The sequence below is a fragment of the Mustela lutreola genome, chromosome 12 (assembly GCF_030435805.1).
Source record: "Mustela lutreola isolate mMusLut2 chromosome 12, mMusLut2.pri, whole genome shotgun sequence".
NCBI lineage: Eukaryota > Metazoa > Chordata > Mammalia > Carnivora > Mustelidae > Mustela > Mustela lutreola.
In genome coordinates this window covers 23284175-23306778 of record NC_081301.1, presented here as the reverse complement: position 1 = coordinate 23306778, position 22604 = coordinate 23284175, and the positions used below count along the sequence as shown (strand labels likewise).

At 49.1% G+C, this 22604-nt stretch overlaps 1 protein-coding gene across 7 annotated transcripts in view; it reads right to left on the bottom strand.

The window, feature by feature from the left end:
* The window catches only part of EPB41L4B (erythrocyte membrane protein band 4.1 like 4B), a 124456-nt gene that overhangs the window by 81794 nt on the left and 20058 nt on the right, over positions 1-22604 (bottom strand). For all 7 annotated transcript variants that reach the window (XM_059143600.1, XM_059143601.1, XM_059143602.1 and 4 more), the window contains exon 2: positions 6323-6427. In XM_059143600.1, coding sequence (XP_058999583.1) covers positions 6323-6427 — 105 coding nt within the window. The remainder of the gene's footprint in view (positions 1-6322; positions 6428-22604) is intronic.

Below are 22604 nucleotides of genomic sequence, written 5' to 3'. Positions count from 1 at the left end.
AGCAATAAAGGTGTCCTGACAGTCGTAACAAAGCCCTTTCAACCCCACCTGAGTTTATGTCAATTGAGGCGACTTTCAGAAAGCACCTGAGGATAGGGGCTCGTAGCCAGGGGAACTAACCTGTGACTAAGCTTACTTCTGACCCCTGGGGACCGGGAGGAGGAAGAGTGGGGGCCGGGAGATTGAATCACTCACCAATGCCAATGAGTTAATCAATCCCGCCCTTGTAGCAAAGCCTCCGCAAAAACTTAAAAGGCGATGTGGTGAGCTTCCGGTCTGGTGAACACACAGAGATCTGGAGAGAGTGCCTTCCCCACCCACGGAGGGATCGCTCCTTCTCATCCACAGGAAGCCCTATAACCTCACATCTACCAGCTATGCGAAATTTCCTTAGGGACTCATCTAAATCAACTTTAGAGACCCCTCTATCAATAGCTTTCCAGCTAGCATCAATATTTGCACGTGGGCAGGAAAACCCTCGCTCTGCCAGCCTTCAGACTCAGGCTGCCGGGAGGCCGGTGGCATTTCTTGAGCTGTTTCCCACTCCTCTGGACTAAAATAGAAGGAGGCAGAAGATGAGAGTTCGAGTCCCAGCTCTGCCGCCCACTCAGTGTGTGGCCATGGGCAGGCCCCGTGGGACTGTTTCCTCACCTGGGCACTGAGCTGTGCTCGAACACGAAGTCTGAAGAATTGGCTCAGTGGCCATGGAAACTGTGACGAGCCACCAAAGCGGAAGGCTTGCCTGTCCCTCACAGCAATAGCATCCCGACAACACCTCCTTCCAGGCGCACCTGAGACAGCTGGAAGGCTCAGCAGTGTCCGCATAAGGGGCACATGTGACGGCCCTCCAAGCGATCGTCAGAGCAAAGCTGCAAACATCCCTTCAACGCTGACCCTCTCGGCAGCCACCAAATCTGTGTCAACCTCACCTCGCAGCCCTGGCCTCTTATTACCCATCCGCCCAATTCTAGGCTGCAAAAACCAGAGGAAAAACATCCCACGAGTCTAGAGACAAAGGTCCAAATCACCTGTTCTGGGTCCCTTGCTGCAAAGCGTGCCACTAATAAAATGTCCCTTTTTCGCGTTGGGAGGGGCTTACAATGGCCACACTGGCCATCTAGAGTGCTCTACCTGCATGACCCGAAGGAGGCTCCTGCTTGGTGGGGCTATTATTACCAGTGCCACAAATCCCTGTACCCCTCTTCCCTCTGATGTCTCGCTCAGCTCATCACGGATATTCAGGCGGTCTTCCTCCGGGCTCCCAGAGTGAAAACACACACCGCTGTATTCCACTGGTGGGTAGTGCATCTCCCCCACCAGAATGCGGCAGGCCCGAACAGGGTCCTGATTACTTCTGTGCCACAAAGACAGACAGCGAAGAAGCTCCAAGGCAAAGTCTGCTGAATGGCCACTGCCTAACCGTGTCCTTCGTGCGGGCGCACGCACATGGATGTGTGTGGCTGAGATGCTACCATGTATAATGGAACCAGTAGAGCCCACTGGAAAGGGCTGGCCTTTGGAATGAAACCAGGTTTTGCATCCTGCCTCTGTCCCTCATTTTGACCTTTACAAGGTTCCTAGTGAGCCTCAGCTTCATCGTCTATAAAATGGGTCTGCTCTATAGCTAGTTTTCCAGATGATGAAGTTTAAAGAATTATTTGCAATGCCTTTAGGTTGATGCCTGGCTCAGAGCTCACCAGAGTGGGAACTCAGGAAACAGCAGCTATCTGATCAGTCTGTAAGAAAGCTGGGTGGGTGGAGGCCAGAGCCTCCTCCCGCAGAAGAAAGCTCTCCTCTATAAAAATAGAGCCCTTACCCCTGCTTTGAGCTGTGCAAAGGTGAGATCTACAGAATGGGCTGCTGCCTGCCTTGATACGGAAAAGGAAAACAGGAGGCCCCAGCCTCAACTGCTAAAAATAGGCAATGCCAACAGACTTTGACCTTGCTTCAGGGCTGGGCAGCACACTCTGGTAACCAGGCTTGGCTCTTTGCAGGGAGCTGGGGACAGACGCTGGGTATGCAGTGAGCTGTGCCAAATCCCGCCACTGCCAGCCCTCTGGGATCTGCATGCAGGGGTGGGGTGGGGATGCCATTTCTCATGGGAGCCCCTCAAGGCCATAAGCTAAATGGCCAAGAGACTGTTCCCTGCCTGGCCCCCATCTATTACACCGGCCATCAATTGCTTCATTTGTCCCAGGCGCCCGCAAAATAAATGACTTGGGAACAGTCCCAGAGGGATCACCTAAATCGCTAATGTTTCTCCCATAGGCAAGGTGGCCTTGCAGGTTCTAGCTAGCCTAAGTGCGTCACCTCCGGTGGTGACTTCCGGTCCTCCTTCAGCTTGCCTCGTTAGAACGGAGACCCACAGCTATGTTAGACTTCAAAAGCCTTCCTCCTAACTCATGAGCCCCTCAACGTCCCTGCCCCTACGACACACTCATTACTGCCTCTACTTGACGGTTAGGAAAACAGGCTCACAAGTCTAGTGTACTGAGAAGAGCACTTAGCCATGAGGTCGTAAAACCTGAGTTTGAGTCTGAGCTGTGCTACTCAACCGAGGGCCCTGCCGGAGCCTGAGGCTTTCATTTCACCATCAAGAAGACGACAAATGGCTGCGAAGGTCCCTTCTGGGGCTGAAGACTGAGGCTATGGGTGGTATGCCTGGTCAACAAGAGTCACCAGGGAGAAACAGTCTTAAGTGTCAGGACTGAAGCAGAAAGGTTTGTTTATATACACAGATAACGAGCCCCAGGCCAGAGGAGCCAACTGCTACAGAAGGCAAAACAGCTCAAAGGTTTCCAGAGAGCAGGAGAAGCCCGGGACGTCCGGACATGCTGCATGAAGGAAGAGCTATCGTTTGAGACGGTCTTGAAGGACAGCCAGAAGGTTACACGGGGTGAGAAAGGGCATGCGAGGAGGGGAACCCACGAGCACAGGGATACAGAGGAGTGCAGGCCTCACCAGAACCCAGCCTGTCAGGAGCCCAGCCTAGAAGTCAGACTAATGAGAAGGGATCTACTGCACATCCTTGGACCCTCAAAGTCAGGGAGATGAGGACCCTGCACTTGCTTTGTGGGGGAAGAAAAGCACGTCGCGCTCAGAGCTGGAAGCTGGAAAGACATGAGAGCCTGTAGAGTCTGAGCGTCTGCAGGTATCTGGCCTTGGAAGGACGCCTGGATCCTGCCGAGCCTGAGCCAGGGAGCTGGCCGACGGGAACGCCTGGCAGCCCAGTGAGCAGAGGCACAGGGCTCGATCTTTCGTAATAGAGTCCCATCCTTGGCTTTCTGGGAATCCGAGTGGCTGAAGAGGGGCCACCTAGAGAGGAGGACACGGCACCAGGACAGCAGGAACATGGCTCTAATGGCAGAAACGAGGACACGAGAAGCCATGTTGGGCAGACACACCTGCCACCCCTTTAGAACACGAGAACTGGAGGAGCTCTCAGGAACAGGTCTGGGAACCCCATTTACAGATGAAAAAAAACTGAGGACAAGGGAGAAAATGTGGCTCATCGAAAGCCCCCAGTTGAGTCACAGCAGAGCCAGGAACAAGGTCTAGGTCAGACTCACAGTCCAATCTTCTGAAGCCCAAAATACCACATGCATGAAGACACACAGAAGGCAGAACACAGAAGCGTTTCCGGGAAGTGGAGAGCTGACGGGTGTCAGACGATGGGAGAGCTGGAGGCACTGGAGACATTGAGAAGCACTCGAAGTGTGGCACTCGGGAAGCAACTGGAAATGGAACTGCGATGCCAGTCTAGGGGGTAACTACTAGAGGAACACGCACGTTTCCGTAAAACCAAACAGTAAAAAGGAGAGGCAGAGAGAAAGAGAAGCTTTGAGGTGCAGGGTAAGAAAACGCAGAGGGTTTTACCTAAATGACTTCAGTCTTCTCAGCAAGAGGCGAGCCCAAGTGCACGAACAGAGTTGCTGCAGGAAGAACTGGACTGCAGGGCTGTGCTCAGGATTCCGAAGGGGAACCAGGGAAACCGAGTCCAAGAGGGACTAACAAGGCTCCAGGAGTAGCTCAGAGGCTTTGACTTTGCTGCATCTGTGATCTGTGACCTGTGCTGGTGCCAGAAGGCACAGCCCGTGACTCTCCAGCAACGCCTGCCAGCCTGGGAGAGGTAGCAGAGGAGACAGATGGGCCTGTGTGTGGAGAGGAGGCTAACGGGACAATGACGGGGGCAGGAGCATCAAAAGGCAAGTGAGGACATAGGAGGCGAGACGGCTGAGGCTCCACCAGGCCAAGAGAGGGGAGAACGAGGCAGGAGGTGATCGTTAAGGTCCAAGGCCAGGTGCAGAGGAACTGGAAAGATGGAACCAAGGAAGTTATCATGGAATGGGATAGAATGCCAGCTCTTGGAGCGATCGGGTGGTGATGGACCCAAGTGAATGTGGGCGAGGTTTGCCCAAGTGAAGTTTCAGTGCGAGGAAACACTGTCCAGGGTATTTAGAAGGATGGGCAACTTGAATTCCCAGGTTGCCCAGTGAAAAAGAAAGGCTGAGACCACCTGGGAGGTCAGAAGGCAGGGCACGCATGGCCCAACCTGGAAGATAGCAGAACTGGGCAGGGAGCAGAAAGAGGAAGGCTGGTGTGCCCCTGAGCAGGGTCCCACTGGGCGGGGATGAATCTCCAGTTGGGACATGGAGAAGGAATCCGGACCACTAACTCAAGGTGGCAGCTGGAATGCTTGAGGCAACAGTCACGGAGGTAAGAGGATGGGCTGTCAGCAGACAAGAAGTCCTGAGAGGCGTCTGGTGGGAAGAGAGCGGGCGTCTGCCCAGAAGGTATGCAGCCCGGAGGATGAACAAAGTCTGGCCTCCGTGGCATTGTCTTGGGACTCCGCATCACACAGACATTCTCAGGTGGACCCAACTTCTAGGCAGCAATTTTGAGAATCTCAGCCTTAACTGTCCCATATGACCCACCAGGGAGTATCTGAGGAAGTGTCTTTAGGGAGAAAGGCTTAGCCACAGATGCTCAGACATCTCCTATCAGGGAACCCACCCTTTCCTACAGTCTAAAACAGCACCACCCCTTACTCAGTCTGTCTCTCCCCTTACTCTGCTTTATTTTTCTGAACACTTACCACCATCTGTCATATACATGCTCACTGCTTTATCTACGGTACTTAAAATAGGGCTCAGTGCATAACTGATACTCAGTAAATTTTCTTATTAACGTATAATGTATTATTTGCTTCAGGGGTACAGGTCTGTGATTCATCAGTCTCGCACACTTCACAGCACTCACCGTAGCACATACCCTCCCCAATGTCCATCACGCAGCCACCCCATCCCTCCCCCCGCTCCCCTCCAGCAACCCCCAGTTTGTTTCCTGAGATTAAGAATCTCTTGTGGTTTGTCTCCCTTCCGATCCCACCTTGTTCCATTTTTTCCCTCCCTACCCCCCCGACAACCTCCTGCCCTGCCTCTCAAATACTCCTCATAATATTTTTTTTTTTACTCAATTAACATACAGGGTGGTAATACTTTCGGGCAGACAGTATAACGATTCAACAATTCCATATGTTTCTCAGTGCTAACCAAGATACATACAGTCTTAATCCCTTTTATTTTACCCATCCCCCCACCCACCTCAAAAAACACGTTTTGATTGTGAAATAAATTGCCTTTGAAACCCAATGTTAGATTTCATGGGGGCAGGAGACTCTGAAGTCATTCATGCTTTTGAAAAGAGCAGAGCTGAGCCCCATCAGGTTCACTCCCTCTGGCACCCCCGCCGTGGACGGTTCTGTCTCAGGCAAAGCAAGGGAAGTCCTTCTGACCTAACACAACCTCCTGGAGCCTGCAAGCTCGTTCTCAGGCAGTGCCAAGACCTGCCCCGAGCGGGCGTCTGCACCCACTACGCCCAGCTGGGATCACATTCAGTGTGTCCACGGCACCCGCGCCCGGCACCTGCGCCCTCCACCCGGCAAGAGGCCACAGATGACGCTGCCATCTCTGTGCTGGTTAAAAATAAAACATCACTAATAGAATTCCTAGGTATGTCATCCACTTTCTACCAACTCCAGAGATTTGCCCAAGTCGCATCCCTATGCTTGGAAATGTTTCCCGAATGCATTCCCTGCACAACAGGAATGCTTCTTTCTCTCTTCCTCTCCTGGTTATTGGCCATCCCAAGGCAGCACGTGGAGGAGTGGCATGGGGTGCCATCACCGCCACCCCAATGCTCGCTACGGCAGCAAGGTCATGGTTTAACTCCTATGTTTCCCTCTACCAATCTCCAGCAACTTTGGATCTGCAATTAGCATGGAAAGTCAACCTGTTCCGAAATGGATCAAAAGAGTACTTACAGTAACCTGGGAAGAGTCGAGGAACTGGAGGCCGAAGTAATCTGTTTCCACGAGGTCCAAGTGGTACACGATCTGATCGAACAGATCCTGGCCTTTGGCATGTTTCTGGAAGACAATCGGGTAGATGAAAATTGGGGATGTGACTGCTGGATAAGAACAAAACGTTTTAAAAAGAAACAAACCCCCAAACCACTTTTGTCTCTACACTGCATACATGTATACATCCCAGTATACATACTTTTTAAAAAATTTAATTATTTTGGGGGGCACCCGGGTGGCTCAGTCAGTTAAGCATCCATCTTCAGCTCAGGTCACAATCCCAGAGTCCTGGGTTCGAGGTCCTGAATCGGGCTCCCTGCTCAGCGGGAGAGTCTGTTTCTCCCTCTGCTTCTGCTTGTTCTCTCTCTCACTGTCTCTCTCTCTGTCTCACTTTCTCGCTGACTCTAATAAATAAAATCTTTTAAGGAAATTTAATTATTTTTATTATAATAAAGACTCATCATTAAATCTAATCACTCATTATGAAAACGAAACAAAACACCAAAAAACAACTTCACAGGATGAATAGCGAACCAACATCTTATTATAAAAACTTGTAAACAGAGGGAAGAGATGAGGCCCTGATCTGGCCGTTAGCTGCAGCACTGGGTCATCAAAGAGCAATTGATGGGACATTCAAACATCAAATCCAAACGGATCAAAGACCTAAACGCAAGAGCTAAAAATATAAAATTCTCAAAACAGAGGCACACATCTTCATGACCTTGGATTAAGCAATGACTTCTTAGATACAACATCAAAAGCACAAGCAACAAAAAATCCCAACAAAAACAGAGGTGCCTGGCTGGCCAAGTCACCAGAGCATGCGACTCTTGATCTCGGGGTCATGAATCCGAGCCCCATGCTGGGTGTGGGACAGAGACACACAACTCTATGAATATATATAAGCCACCGAATTATACACCTCAGATAGGTGAGTTATGGTATGCCCACCTCAATAAAGGTATTAAAAATAGCAGAGAGGCAGAATTTCTCTTACAGTAGTACGCCAACAACGAAATGAAGAAGGAATAACAACTGCACTATCACAGTTTTGTGACTTCTAACGAATGGTAGGTGCTAAGCCTCAGCGGCTACTGACATCACAACAGAAGACAACTCCATCGCGTACCCCCGATGAAGAACACCCTCCCCCAAAATGGTTGCTCCTCACCTTTGTCTCTCTGCAGGCAAACAACAACAACAACAAACCAAGCCTGGGCTGATTCAACCACTAGATCCAACAGCCAACTGCAGGAAATGCAGAGGAATGTTCTGAACTCCATGGGGCTGCAACCAGCAAGATCCAACCTGTGGGAAATTCTAGAAACTCCTCGGGACAAACCACGCAGCTTCTTCAACCAACAGAAGAGATGGAGGGGCACCGTGAGGTTAAAAAAGATTTAAAAGACACCTTTAAAAAAATGCAAAACGAAACTGCAATGTGTAGGGACACACACTTGGGTGGTAAGACTTGAAGACAGAATCAAGAAGTGGTTACAATGGAGTCAGGGGAGTTGTTGCTTTCGGGGGCCCAGAGGGGATGTGCTGGGGAAAGAGCCCACGGCAGACTTCCCGCTGGCTGACAGGGTCCCAGCTCCTGACGTGGGTATTGGTACAACGGTGTCTGCCTTCCTGTAGCTTGTGAAACTATACCTTTGTTTTATTTGTACGTCTGCATTTCTGCATTTCTGTTATATAAAACAGCACTCAAAAAAAGCCAAAAAAAAAACAAAAAAACAACCCAACTCAAAATTATAGCACTGGATTACAACCTTCGGACTCCTTCCTTCCTGGAAACACTCCTTATGGGCAACAATTCAACAGGAGCAGAAGGATCCACGCCCAGGGATGTTCTCTGTACCATTATCTACTGGAGCAGGAAGGGTGGGGGTGGGGCAGGAAGAAGAAACAACCGGAACTCCAACCACAGGGACACAGAGCTGGGCCCTTCAACACTTGGGAATACTCCTGGGCTGTCAGGATAAATCTAAAGATGAGACAGGAATCAGGAAAATTCTTATGTTGATATTAAGTAAACAGGCCACAAAGGAACAAGAAGTTCTGTGTGATTCCAACTACGTAAAAATCTGCCTATGCTATAGGGACAGCTTGATAAAAATGGCCTGCAAAACCTCAAAGAGCTATGTTGGGATGGAGAAACTACGGATGATTTTCTTCCCAAATGTTCTTTTTTTTTTTTTTTTTTTTTAAAGATTTTATTTATTTATTTGACAGAGAGAAATCACAAGTAGGCAGAGAGGCAGGCAGAGAGAGAGAGAGAGAGAGGAGGAAGCAGGCTCCCTGCTGAGCAGAGAGCCCGATGCGGGACTCGATCCCAGGACCCTGAGATCATGACCTGAGCCGAAGGCAGCAGCTTAACCACTGAGCCACCCAGGCGCCCCCAAATGTTCTTTAACACTGATCTTTTGGTAGTTCTTAGACAACAAATAACATTTAAAAAAAAAAAAAAAACCACCACTCTGGCACTCTTCCTCCAGATGTATTCTCCCCTTATTATCTGGTACTACTGGTCTACCCAACAACACCTATTACCATGGCACCAGTGCCTCATTAGTGGGTTTCCTAGTGGGACAGAACTAGTCAGCACCAGCTTTAGCAGCAGGATGTGGCAGACAGAACTGGGCTGGCAGGAAGCAAGAGATCTATGCTCTAGTCCCAGATGCATTAACTGTGACCTTAAGCGATTCACAATTTCCCCAAATCCATATGTCCATCCTGGACGTCTCCCTCAGCGACAAATCAGGCACAGCGCCCTGAATGGACAGGGTTGCTCGAACTCAGCTGACCCCAAATCCCACCCACCCCCACCTAGGTCTCCCTATTTTGGTTCCGGGCTTACCATCCAGGTACACCATTCTAACGTGCACAGAGGAGGAACTGAAAGCACACAGATCCACACATGGAAAACAAGGGCAGCTGGCCCAAGCTTCTCTCTAGGTCATTCCAAATCTTAGGTTTCTGATATCTTTCTAAAATGGCTCTGATCTAGAAGGAGCTCAAGGGGGAGGTCGAGGAAAGGACCCTTCCAGAGTCCACTGGTCCCGCTGCCATACCAGCCTGGCTGCAGTCCCGGCAGATCCTGGCTCAGCTGGACCCAGAGGTGCCAGACACAGCAGGGCCTGGTGGACGGGAAGCACCATGTTTACTGACTCACCTCTAAATACCTTCCCCCACTCACCTCCCCCTGCCCCTTACGCTCTTCAGTCTCCTCCTCTGGAAGAGAGAATTCCCAGTGGCCCTTTCCAGCTCTAAAAAGAATCTGGTGAGATTATGAAGGCTGGGAGAGAGGGGGCCTCAAAACAGAGGTCCCAGGGAGTGAAAGGTCAGACAAAGCCAGGAGGGTCCAGGGCACACCCCCTGAACGCACCGCCACCTCTCGCTCCTCCCAGCCCACAGCGTGTCTACTCAAAAACCGAGAAGGGTCCAGGTACCTCCCCTGTCCTGCCCCCCTGGGGCAGCCCCCAGAAGCCCACAGACTGTCATCTCAGGCTTCGCCCAAACAGCCCCTCTTCACTACCCACCCCTCCCCCTACCCAGCGTGGCAAGTGCCCCTCCTGTGTTCCCATAAGCAAGCATGTGTCCCTATTACACAGGCACTTATCACCCTACACCACAGTCGCCTTTGTTCCTGTCTTACTCCGACCTGAGGCTAAGGGCAGGGACCAACTGTGTTCATCTCCCCTTCCCTCCAACGCCAAAGCATGCCCCAAAGCATGTCCCCCGCTGGCACACGGCAGGTGCCCCATAGACATGTTTGCTGCCTGGCTGGCACGTTGGCTCTGCTGGTTGGGGGGCGGGGGGCATGGGGTCTGGCACTGAGAGCACATCTGGATGGACCATGCTAAAGTGCGGACAGCAGACGGATACTTCACCAGTGGCAGGCCTAAATGAGGATGCACTCGTTAAAATCTTTTTCACATTAAGTCTTCCAGGAACAAGTGCCTAGGGAACCGTGCTGCACTTCCAAGGCCATTTACCTAAACACGATTTTGTGGCTGCTACGTGAAGTGCTGTCTAGTGGTTACAGTGAGAGACCCATTAACGTGACAAGACTGGAGGCCGCTCCTTGTTGCCTCCCTGCCTTGACGTCTCCTCAGTTGTGATGAATCCACTCATTCATTCAACAGATATTGTCCTCATGGAATACCAGCCACTATTCCGGGGCTTGGGGTACACTGGGGTCACCGAGTCTGGAAGACCCAAGAGCTACGGGAAGCCGTCAATGAATAAGTCATCCTTGGGGAGCAACGGCACCCAAAATGGCATGACCCCTGAGCCACAGTAGCAGGACCTCTCATCCCCCGGCCTTCTGAAGCTGACTGTACTGAGCATAAAACCCTAACTCAGTCCGGATCACTCTTCTGGAATTCAGCGACGCTTCTACCTCAAGACGCATATGGCAGGCTGTCCCCGAACAGGGCAGGGCAGAAGCTCTGCCCTTGGGTTCTGGCTTCCCTCCTCCCGCTTCAACACATCACTTCGCACAAGGACCCGCAACAGTGGTTCTGAGTCAGTATGTCTCTCTGAGCAACAACTTCGGATCAGAAAGAAGCTTTAAAAAAAAAAAAAAAAAAATCACCAAGTTCTTTAACACCCTGTGCAAATCAAGAGTACAAAGGTACCAGCTGAAGGCCGGGCAGGGCAGCCAGCCAGCAGGGAACAGTACGGACACCCTGCTCTCTCTACCAGCTGGTCAGGGCTTCCAGGGCCATGTATTTATGGGTTCCCGGCCATCCTCCTGGTAAGGAGGACTCCTGGACAGCTGATGTCTTAACTATCTCCCCCAGTAAAGGAACCATCCTGACCCTCTTAGATAAGAGGCAACTAGCAGTGTCTCACCGCAGACTGACCTGCGCAGTGTAACAGGCCAACTGTGGTCCTGAACAAGGACAGAAGCCAATGCATCTGAACCCCACGCCGGGCACCCCCAGGTCAGAAAGGAGGAGAGACGCTGTGGGCCGGGTAACTGGATATGCTCTGGCTGGGAACTAACATGGATAAGCAGGATATCCGGGCAGTGCAAGAGTTAGGAGCCGTGTCCTTGCAGGCACACGAGGATCTCTGTCCATCCGCTCCACCTCCGCCAGACAGCACGGCCCTCTGCACCCACCCTCAGAAAGGCTCTCTCTCCCCTTCCCCCATCACGGCTCAGTGACATCTACTTGTACCTGCACCACAGCGAGCGCCCCTGCTAAAACCCATCTTCCCCGTGTTCACCAGAATGGAGTTCACACAACACAACCCTCACCTCAGTCCCTCTTCTGCACAAAATCCGTGTATCCGAGGATGGATGGCAGGCTCCCCCACCCAACACTTATCTCCCCAGGCCCCACATGTACCCTGGGCTCCAGTCAAATATACTCTCCAACAACAACACCCACCCAACATACGCAGCAGGTCCCCCCGAACGGCGTTGCCTGTGTCATCCCTTTGTCCAGGTGCCCACCTCCTACGTCCGTCCCTAGTCCCAACCCTGCTGGCAGCAAGCCAAGCCCCACAGCCACGATGAAGCGACAGTGGTCATTATGAAATGTCTCCCTGGCTCACCCCCGCTTCTTGACCATCTGATATTCTGAAGCTCAGCAAACACACGCTGATGAGGACAGATGAAGGGGACCCTCAGTCCCCACAACAGTCTCCAAACCCCTGGCTTTTTGGAAGCCCGATCTTCCCAGCCCATCGCCACTGGGAGTTCTCTACAACCAACTGGGATCGGGGTCTGCAGAACCCTGGACCTACCATCTTGCCTTCCAGACGCCCTGTCTGCTCCAACGCACTGGTGTTCTGGAAGCCATACCACCCTGGGCTATGCCTTATACATACACAAATCAATCTCAAGTTTGAGATTTTTACATATGGGCTAAAAAATAACCCAAATAATTGTGGTGATCATTTCTAAACCTAAATGCAAGCTTTTACATTCATTCAGACACATGTCATCTTATTTAAATTGACCCATGACATATCCTGTTAAGGACATTATGAGTCCTGGGCTATTACCCCACGTATCAGATACTGATCTCTGTTTTACGACATGCGGGAACTGTAATGCAGGCAGGGGTGGAGAGTGAGGGCGGAGGGGTGGAGGTGGCAAGTGGGGATGCCTTCTTGAGCTGTACAGTACCAAAGGTGCCATCTGATGGTGGCCTCAACCCAGTTATTAACATACACAGTGTGACCCTGGTGGGGTCATGCCCTGAGACTCTTAGAAGCCAAACATGTTGGGTTAGAATCCAGTTGTACTACTTTTCTAGTAATTTGACCGTCATCTTAGGTAACCGCATGAGTCTCAGCTTCATCTGAAAAATGGGATGCTCCCACCTATAAACCTTGCTGAGTCATTATATTAATAAGCAAAAGCAAGAGGGGCACCTGGCTGGCTCGGTTGGTAGAGTGTGCAACTCTTCATCTCAGGGTTGTGGGTTCAAGCCCCACATCGGGTGTGGAACTTATTGAAAAATAAATAAAGTAAAACGAAATTAAAAATAAGAAAACAAGAAAGCATATGAGCACGTCCAGTAAACTGCTGTGCCCTATCCACACAAAGGAATTATTATTACCTTCCTTCAAACTTCGTTTCTTTCACTTGTCCACAGGAATGACATGATGTGCTTTTTGCCAAATACTTAACAAAACTCAAAGTTCAGGGAGTCCACGATAACAGTTTAGTAATTCCCTATGAAGAAAAGCAGAGACTAGTCCCAGTTTTGGGGATTTCTATAAACCCATGTTGGTCCCTGGAAATCAATCCCTTCCTTTCCAGGTTCGTAAAGGCCCCGAGTTTATGCAGCTCTCCGAAGTCCGCCTGGTCTCCGGTCGCTTGTAGCCAGCAGTTCCCAGAAGGCGCCTGCCTCAGAGCCTGTTTCAACTGTTTCTCCGAAGTGCTAATCTCATAATTAGTTACCAGCTCTGGGCCCCCCATCCAGACAACTTTATAATTTGATAATTTTCTATATTCTTAGTAGAACTAGCTATTTTACACAGACACATGGAGACACACACACACACACACACACAGCCCAGGCATCTCTGTCCCCATTGTCATCAATATACTAAGTCATTAAGAACAAATAGAAACTGTTTACTCCAGGATATGTGAAATTACCAACTATCTGAATTTACCAAATAAATACCTGAAATTACAAAAAAAATTTATTACCTTGAATTTCCTTGTGAGAAATACCATCTCAGCCCTCAGCAAAACTTGGGGACTCGTAACATATCCACCATCTATAGGATTTAAAGCCAGACTGTCCAGCTTATAAATTCCAACCCCTAATTGAAGACGGCTTCAGGTTTACCAGCGTTCCAAGACCCCATTTTTGCAGAGAGGAAAACTGAGCCTCAGAGAGGTTACATGACCAAGTTCATATTGCCTATAAGTGGTAGAACTAAAATCAGGATCCAGCCTTTCTGATTTTTTTTAGGATAGAGTTCTTTCTACCTCACTCCATTGCTTCTCTATTCAACTCATGTGCCTCTGTGGCTCTGAGCACACAGAACGTGTCCTGCAAACAGGAAATATTTCTTAAGGGGCACCTGGGTGGGTCCGTGGGTTACACGGCTGCCTTCAGCTCAGGTCATGTGTCAGGGTCCTGGGATCGAGCCCCATGTCAGACTCCGCACTCAGGAGTAGGGAGGTTCTCCCTTTCCCTCTGCTTCTCTCACTCACTCTCTTCTTTCAAATGAATAAAATCTTAAAAAAAAAAAATTTTTTTTTTCTTAAGCCCAATTCAACACACAAATACCGAGAGCCTACTTCAAGCATGGTCTGGGCTAAAAGGCCACGCAGTCCAACACAAACAGATCTCGTGGTGGGGAGGTAATTACTAATTTGTTTGGAGGGCAGGCAAGTTGTGGCAGAAGGGACAGCAGATGATTTGCTCACAAACTAACACAGAAGCCAAGACACTGTGCTGAGGGGGACATCAACAGTCTGGCAGCTCCTGGAAATTCGATTCTGGTAAAACAGAGCACAATGATATTAATTTCCTGACATGCCTGGCTAACAATCTCCTAGAAATCAGAGGAAGCAACAAAAACAACTGCTCTTAATTTCTAATCAACAGGGAAGTAAGAACGATCTCGGAAGAAAGTGACTGCTATTTTGGTGCATGACTCAGTGAACAGAGACCCTACCGACCACCTGCACTGAGAACCAGGGTCCTTTCCAGGATGGGAAAGGGGCTCTTAAATATGCTGCACGAGGACGGCGTGGGCAGATTTTAGGTCTCACCATTCCACTGCAGAATACCGCCATATTGGCTTCAAGTAATGGAGAGATCAATTTACAACACAGACTGTGTGGTGCATTATTGATTAACTATTGCTCAGCCACTGTTCCTGGTGGATAAATCCCGTCTTTGGGCCAAGCAACAGAAATTCAATGCACTCATTTGTTCCCTTAATGCCACAGCCCTCAGAGGGCTGCTGCTGGAATTAAATGATCCCCCTGGCCATGATCCTATGAACCTTCTTTCAATCAGTGTGGAATAGCCAACATCTAGTGACCTCTGTCTCCCTATAGCTCCTTCCAAACATGCACAAGAGATTCAACAGTTAGTTTAAGGGATGGTTTTCCTTTTATTCCTTACAATGCTGAATGAAGTCCAAGACACCTAAAACTACTTGATGCTGGCTGTCTGAAAACTGGTTTCGACCCACACTTCCAATGTTACGCCCAGGTGGCTCAGTTGGTTGGGCGTCCAACTCTTGGTTTCGACCCAGATCCTGATCACGTGGGTCTGAGCCTTGTGTTGGGCTCTGCACTCAGTAAGGAGTCTGCTTAAAGATTCTCTCCCTCTGGGGCGCCTGGGTGGTTCAGTGGGTAAAGCCTCTGCTTTCGACTCAGATCATGATCCCAGGGTCCTGGGATTAAGCCCCACACTGGGCTCTCTGCTCAGCAGGGAGCTTGTTTCCCCCTCTCTGTCTCTGCTCTCTACCTATTTGTGGTTTCTGTCTGTCAAATAAGTAAATAAAATCTTAAAAAAAAAAAAAAAAAGATTCTCTCCTTCTGCCCCTCCCTCTCACTCTCTTTCTCTCTCACACTCTCTCTTTCAAGTAAATAAAATAAATCTTCAAATGTTATGCTTGAAACTATAGTAAGAAACATCAGAGAAAGCATGTGTTGAATAATCTTCAGTTTGGGGTGACATATCTAACAGGCCAATTGCAATATGCTATTCCTACCAACAGGGACATTAACAGAGCATCAGAGAGCCTCCCTAACACAAAGATTCACTGGACAAATTGCTCTTAAAAGTTCTAGGTTGGGGAGGCCTCTCCTTATCACCTTCCTTATTAGGCCAGGTGAGTCATGTAATCTGTCACTGTGCTCTCTGCCCAAATGAGTCCACTGAAATCTCTAGTGAATGGAAACAGTGGACAGGAGACTGCTTTGAATGACCTGAATGGGCAGGGGCTTTCCACCCCAGGGGCCTTTTTCTTTCATCAGAAGACAATCAAGTACACGGGGGACTCAAAATTTCGCAGGTGGCAAGTACCTAAGGTGTTAAGTTTGTGTGTGTGTGTGTGTGTCTGTGTGTGTGTGCATGTGCATGCCCATGTGTTATAAAATTTTTGTTTATTTATTTAAAAGAGAGACGCACAGAGCTGGCGGGAGAGGCAGAGAGAGAGGGAGAAGGAGAATCTCAAGTAGACTCTGAGCTGACCATGGAGCTCCATTTCATGACTCTGAGCCAAAACCAAGAGTCGGATCCTCAACTGACGGAGCCACCCAGGTGCCCCAGTATGTTTTATTTTTTAACTGTGGTGCTTACAAACATGGCAACAAGATCTTTTCTCTCTCTCTCTCTTTTTTAAGATCTTTGTTCTTTTCCCTTGCATCTGGAAGAATCTGGCATTGCCTCAGCCAAATAGAATATGGTGTGAGTAATGTTTTGTCATTTCCAAGGTGAGGTGCCCATTCTCTTGGGATGCTTCTCTACGGGTAAAGCCAGCCATCATGTAAAAAGCCCAACTGCCCTAAGACTGCCAGGCTGAAGAGGCCACAGGCAGGTATTCCCATTAACTGTCCCAGCGGGGTCCAACCACTGCAGACCTCCCTGCCAAAGCACCAAGGGAGCACAGTCATCTCTGGCCCTCCACACCAGCCCATCTTCCAAAGGAATACTCCTGGTGACCCTGGTCAATGCCAGGAGCAGCAGAACAATCTCCCAGCTGAGCCCCACTCACATCCTTGACCGAGAGGATCCTGGTTGTAGTTTTAAGTCACTGAGCCTAAGTGGAGGAGTTTGTTATCCAACAACAGATAACCAGAATGAAAACCATACACATAGACAGATACAGCAGGTGTTCGTGGCATATGTATGTGTACATAAATCTTTGTGTAACTTTAAAAAACGTTTCTTTGGAAATCCCTACACTGTAATGCTAGCTTAGGGTATCACCTGCTTGGAGATAAGGAAGTAGAATAAACATACTCATTCTAGGAGGGGGGGAAAGGAATAAACAAACCAAAAAACTATTCTTGAAAGGCCACTAATTCTCCTAAGGAGAAATATTAAAATCAAGAGTTGGAATATTACTCTACGCTCACTGACTACTTATTAAGAACTCAATAAATTGCACCAGAAAGGGGTATCTGGGTGGCTCAGTTGGTTAAGTGATTGCCTGCAGTTCAGGTCACGATCCCAGGGTCCTGGGATCGAGCCCCACATCAGGTTCCCTGCTCAGTGGGGAGCCTGCTTCTCCCTCTCCCTCTGCTGCTCTGCCTGCTTGTGCTCCCTCGCTCTCTCTGTCAAATAAATAAATAAATAAATAAAATCTTTAAACAAAAACAAAAATAAAATAAAACAAAATGAATAAAATACTCCAGGTAAAGTTACTAAACGGGTACTGTGCACCTGAGAGTTGCATCATACTATTCTCCGTACTTCGTGTGCTCGAGAAGTCCCATAATAAACACTTCAAGCTCACAAACAGCAAAGGAGTTAGGGTTTGGAGTTTGTCAACACAGTCTGGCCTGAGCCCTGCCTTTGGGAATCCAAGCCAGTGGTTGGGACCAGTCTATGTCCTTTACGGGATGCAAAAAGGGGAAACAGATCCAAGCAGTGAACAACTGATTTTCTTCCACGACCCTAGAGCAAAATCCAAGAAATCCAAGACTTCTGTCGGGATGCAGCTCAGACCTATCTGTGGCTCTTAAGACCCATTTCATCCCTGCCCCTGGTCCTTGGTGGAGCCCATAAAGGGGGTGTGCTACTGTACTCCGTGCCCAACTTCACCGACACCAATAACATTCTTTTACAGTGAGAAAATACGTGCAGCAACAAAAGCTAAATCTTTTAAGCGTGGGACAACAAAGTTAAACATTCTACCCTATCTCATTTCATGGCATCAGTGATTTTTATTCCTTAGAATGTTTCTGAGGGATACAGGATTGATTTTTATCCTTGAACTTAAAAAAAAAAAAAAAAAAACCGCCATCAACTGTGACCAAGCAGATTAAAAACATTTGATACGGAACAGAACACGCTCCCTGGTGGGCATCCTTAGATAGCCACGGTGAGCAGGCCTTGGTAAGGAGCCCTACTCAACAGCCAAGTTCCCAAGGAGGAACACAGGAATGTTCTAGGAATCAGCACGTTCAAGTCCCTCATTTTACAGGTGGGTGAAATGAGGCAGGTCACGCTGCCAGGCAGCCAGCGCAACATCAGGAGGAGAACGTGAACCTTCTGACCCGGGGACCGACAGAACTGTCAACGGTCTTTCCTTGGTCCATCTTGAGACAACTGTATTATGGATGTTATCGCAACAGGAAAAAGAACAGGCGAGACTTGCGTCTCTGAAAGGTTAAGAACCAAATATGCACACTGAAAAACCAGAAGCCTCAGTGTTAAAAACTCCTTAACTATAAAAAGTGCCTGGTTTAGGGAAATATTTTTGGCTTTTTTAAATGGTGGTTCAGGAAAAAAAAAAAAAAACCCATAGGAGAAAGGAAAAAGAAAATGAAACGAATTTGTGCCTGACTAAACTGTAACACGCAATTAAAATGATGGATGTCTTTGTGCCAGAGGTTGAGTTTGAAACAAGCTGCTGGAAGAAGGGCAGTCCTGAAAATGAATTGCCAAATTACTTTCTGCAGCCAGATTGCAGATTCCCCCGCCATGCAATTCGGAAAGCAAATAACCCCACATAAATAAATATGCCATGAATTCCCAGGGAAACCAGCCAAGAAACATGAAGAGAACAAACTTTGGGTGGAGGACTGCTCCCATCCAACCAGCGGTTTAGGAGCGCGACTCAATTTCCAAAAGAAGGCCACCTCACCCACAAAGCTTCCCTGAACGCCCCAGTCCTGTCACCACTGTTTCCCTTCTCTCTGCGGAACCCTCCAGGGGCTTCCAGATGTCACAGCCCACCCCGTGATGCAGTGGCTGAAGGCCCCAGCTCTAGGGTCCGCATGCAGGGCGGCGGGGGGAGAAGGAGGGAAGAGGGAACCGCTCAGTCCCAGCTCTATTTCTCCACTCGGGCTGAGTTTAGGGCCAGGGAATTTCTTACCTGGTAAAAATGTTTAAGTTCCAAATGAAATGAAATGAAATGAAGAATTTAACAGGCCTTAGCCCCAGAGTGAGCCCGTCAGACAGCCCCCTTGATGGAGGTGGCCTCTTTCTCCCTAGCATGCCCGTTCACAGGACGCGAGCTCTATGGAGATCAAGTAAAAGGGGGGTGGGTCATGGGCTGAACTGTGTCCCTCCAAATTTCATACATTGAAGCCCTAGCCCCCCAGTGCCTCAGAATGGGGCTGTATTTGAGGACAAAGTCTTTTAAAGAGGTTCAAATGAGTTCATTAGGGTAGGCCCTACTCTGATCTGACTGGTATTCTTAGAGAAAGATGAGGTCACATGCAAGGACAATGGGAATGGCCATGCGAGGGGGGAGGCGGCAAGGAGCCAGCCAGCCACCAGCCCAGAAGAGACAGAGGCCTCCAGGGAGGCCAACTCTGCCAGCACCTTGATCTCGAACTTGCAGAACCAGAGAAAAGAAACATCTGTGCTTTAGGCCACTCCGTCTAAGGCATTTTGTTACCACAGCCTGAGCTGACAGGGGGAGGCCCATGGTTTCAGGTTGGAACCAGGTGTGAACCTGGGCTCCACCATTCGCAAGCAGCATAAGCCCAGCTAAGCCCCCTAGCCTTTTGGGGTCTTTTTCCTACTTGTACGATGGAGACGACACAAGCACCCGGGGATATGTGGAGAAGATGGAAACATGCAGTGGGCCCGGGCAGAGCCGGAGCTGTGCTCAGGACCGCAGACTCTCAGCCCCAGGAACCTCCCCCCACACACAGCCTTCTGGGGACCCAGAGACTTCGCTGGGGGGCCCCTGCTTGAGTCACAGCAGCCATGGAGCCCAACTTCCTCGGGTGCCACCCAGACCTGGTATTCTAAAATCACGGGCGGTGAACCCAACTAGGAAATTTGCCTACAGTTGAAAACTTTTAGTGATCACACCAACTGCTAAGGCACAGAATTTTCAGGCTTTTTACTTGGCTCTGTGTGCGTGAACAAGTTTCAAAAAAAAGTTCATGAGTGGAAAAGCGCATAAGACTTTTAACCCTGTCTATGGTGAGCTTGGCAGTTAGAGACACAGAACTGTAACTGAGGCACAGCAACCACCCATGTGAGGCAAGGGCACACAAATCACATTTTTTTCTAGCTGGCCTTCGATTTTTCCTCTCTCTCCCTCTCTTTTTGGTGACTCAGTATTCTTACAAAAAAAAAAAAAAAAAATCCTGCAAGAAGAAAGCAGAGAATGACACATTCAGATGGAGGAAAGGAGGTATGATGCTTACAGCCTGTAGGTTTGGATTTGTAAGGATGGCATTAACAAGATTATTTCCCTGAGGTATGTGGTTTGTGGTTAGTGTGAACTATTATAAGAATCTTGACTGTGGTGGTTCACCACCCAGAAAGTTAGCCTTTCATATCCATTAACTAAGAAAAAAATTTTCCAATCATCTATGGGCTTTTTTTTTAAAGATTTTATTTATTTATTTGACAGACAGAGCTCACAAGAAGGCAGAGAGAGAGGAGGAAGCAGGCTCCCCGAGAAGTGGAGAGCCCGATGCGGGGCTCGATCCCAGGACCCCGGGATCATGACCTGAGCTGAAGGCAGAGACTTTAACCCACTGAGCCACCCAGGCGCCCCTGGTTTGTTTTTTTTTTTTTAAGAGAGAGCAGGAGCACGTGTGTGCACACACACTTGAGCAGGGGGAGGGGCAGAGGCAGAGGGAAGGGGAGAGAGAGAAGCTCAAGCAGATTCCCCACTGAGCGCGGACCTGAAGTGGGCTCGATCTCAGGACCCTGAGATAATGACCTGAGCTGAAATCAGGAGTCAGATGCTTAACCAACGGCACTATCCAGGTGCCCCGCCAATCATATATGTATTTTTAAAAGCAACAACAGAATGCCAAGAAAGGTACAAGCACTAACTAGTATTATTGTGCAACGTTACTTTAAAATAGAATACACAGGGTGCCTGGTTGGCTCAGTGGGTTAAGCCTCTGCCTTCGGCTCAGGTCATGATCTCAGGGTCCTGGGATTGAGTTCTGCATTGGGCTCTCTGCTCAGCAGGGAGTCCGCTTCCTTCTCTCTCTTCCTGCCTCTCTGCCTACTTGTGATCTCTCTCTCTGTCTAAATAAATAAATAAAATCTTTTAAAAATTTAAAATAAAATAGAATACACAAATAGGAAATGATTGACAGACCTCGATACCTGGGTACAAACGAGTACCTTCTTTAACTGCTGTGCATTGGTCATAAGCCTATCCCAACTATCCCCAGTTCAAGCAGAACTAATTCACCTGCAATGTCTTAACACACAAGATCCCAGCACCTCAGGACTTCAAATCCATGCCCAAAGGTATTCCTATAAGACTGACACTGAAGCAGGCATTGACACGCCCCTCCCCCACCACCACAACACTCATACCTTCTAGGAGACCAACAGAATGTGAATGGAGGAGGAAACTCTGTGTGGTACCACCCCCACACCAGCCGCCTTGACGGATTCCTGCTGGAGGTACGCAGAACCAGGAATGGGAGTGGTGCACCCACGGGGCCAGGCCGGCCCACGACTGAAGCAGGCCATGATGAATGGTGGGGGGGCTGGGAGCACAGGCAGTCACCACACAGATCTGGCCAACTGCCACTCTGGGAATCCAGATCTTCATCTTTTTTTTTTTTTTTTTTTTAATCTACAAATTTGAATTTTATCATGTGAGAAGTGGTGATTTTGTAAAGCCTTGCCTTAACCTCTAGGTTTTTTTTTAAAAAAAGATTTGATTTATTTATTTGACAGAAAGAGAGAGATTGAGAGAGAGATCACAAGTAGGCAGAGAGGCAGGCGGGGGGGGGGGTGGTGGCGGGGAGCAGGCTCCCTGCTGAGCAGAGAGGCTGGATCTCGGGACCCTGGGATCATGACCTGAGCCAAAGACAGAGGCTTAACCCACGGAGCCACCCAGACGCCCTCCTCTAGTTTACTTTTTAATGAAAGGGTGACATACACAAACAAAGTAGGAAATTACTGGACTCCCAGAAGCCCCCGCATGCCTCTTTCCCATTTTTACCCCTTTCTTCCATCCTACAGGTACCACAGAGTTGTTCTGCCTGCTTCGAAGTTCATATAAACGGAATCACACAGCACGTACTAGCTTACACCTGCCTAGGAATGTGGGGACATCTCCAATTCACAGACCTTGTATCTCTGAACAAAGGCACGCAGGTGGCACTTTACCACCCTAAGCTAAAGAGAAATGAAACTCAAGTCAATTAACAGCAGAGAATGACTTGGAATCACGGGGGTGGCCCCAAGGAGCCAGAGAGTCCAAGATAAGAGGAAACCGTCCTGGGTGGAGTGCGATGGTCAAAGTCCCACAAAAGGGGAGGGTCAGTTCCCGGATCAAAGGAATAACAAAAGGACAGGGACAAAAAAAAAAAAAAAAAAAAAAAATAGGGGTGGTGGCAGGTGCCAGTGGGAGAAAGCCAGAGTTCAAGATTCATGGCCACCAGCAAGACAGAAAGCAAGGAAACTGGAGAGAGCAGCATAGCCAGGCCTGGCTGGGACCAACCCCAGTGCCCAGAGAGCATGCATGTCCCTCAGGAGACCAGACTTCTCTGGAAGGAGGATTCACTGGATTCCTGAAAGGAGGAATCAACAAAGAAAACCTGGTCCCCTCTTTCTTTAGAAAACCTGTTAAT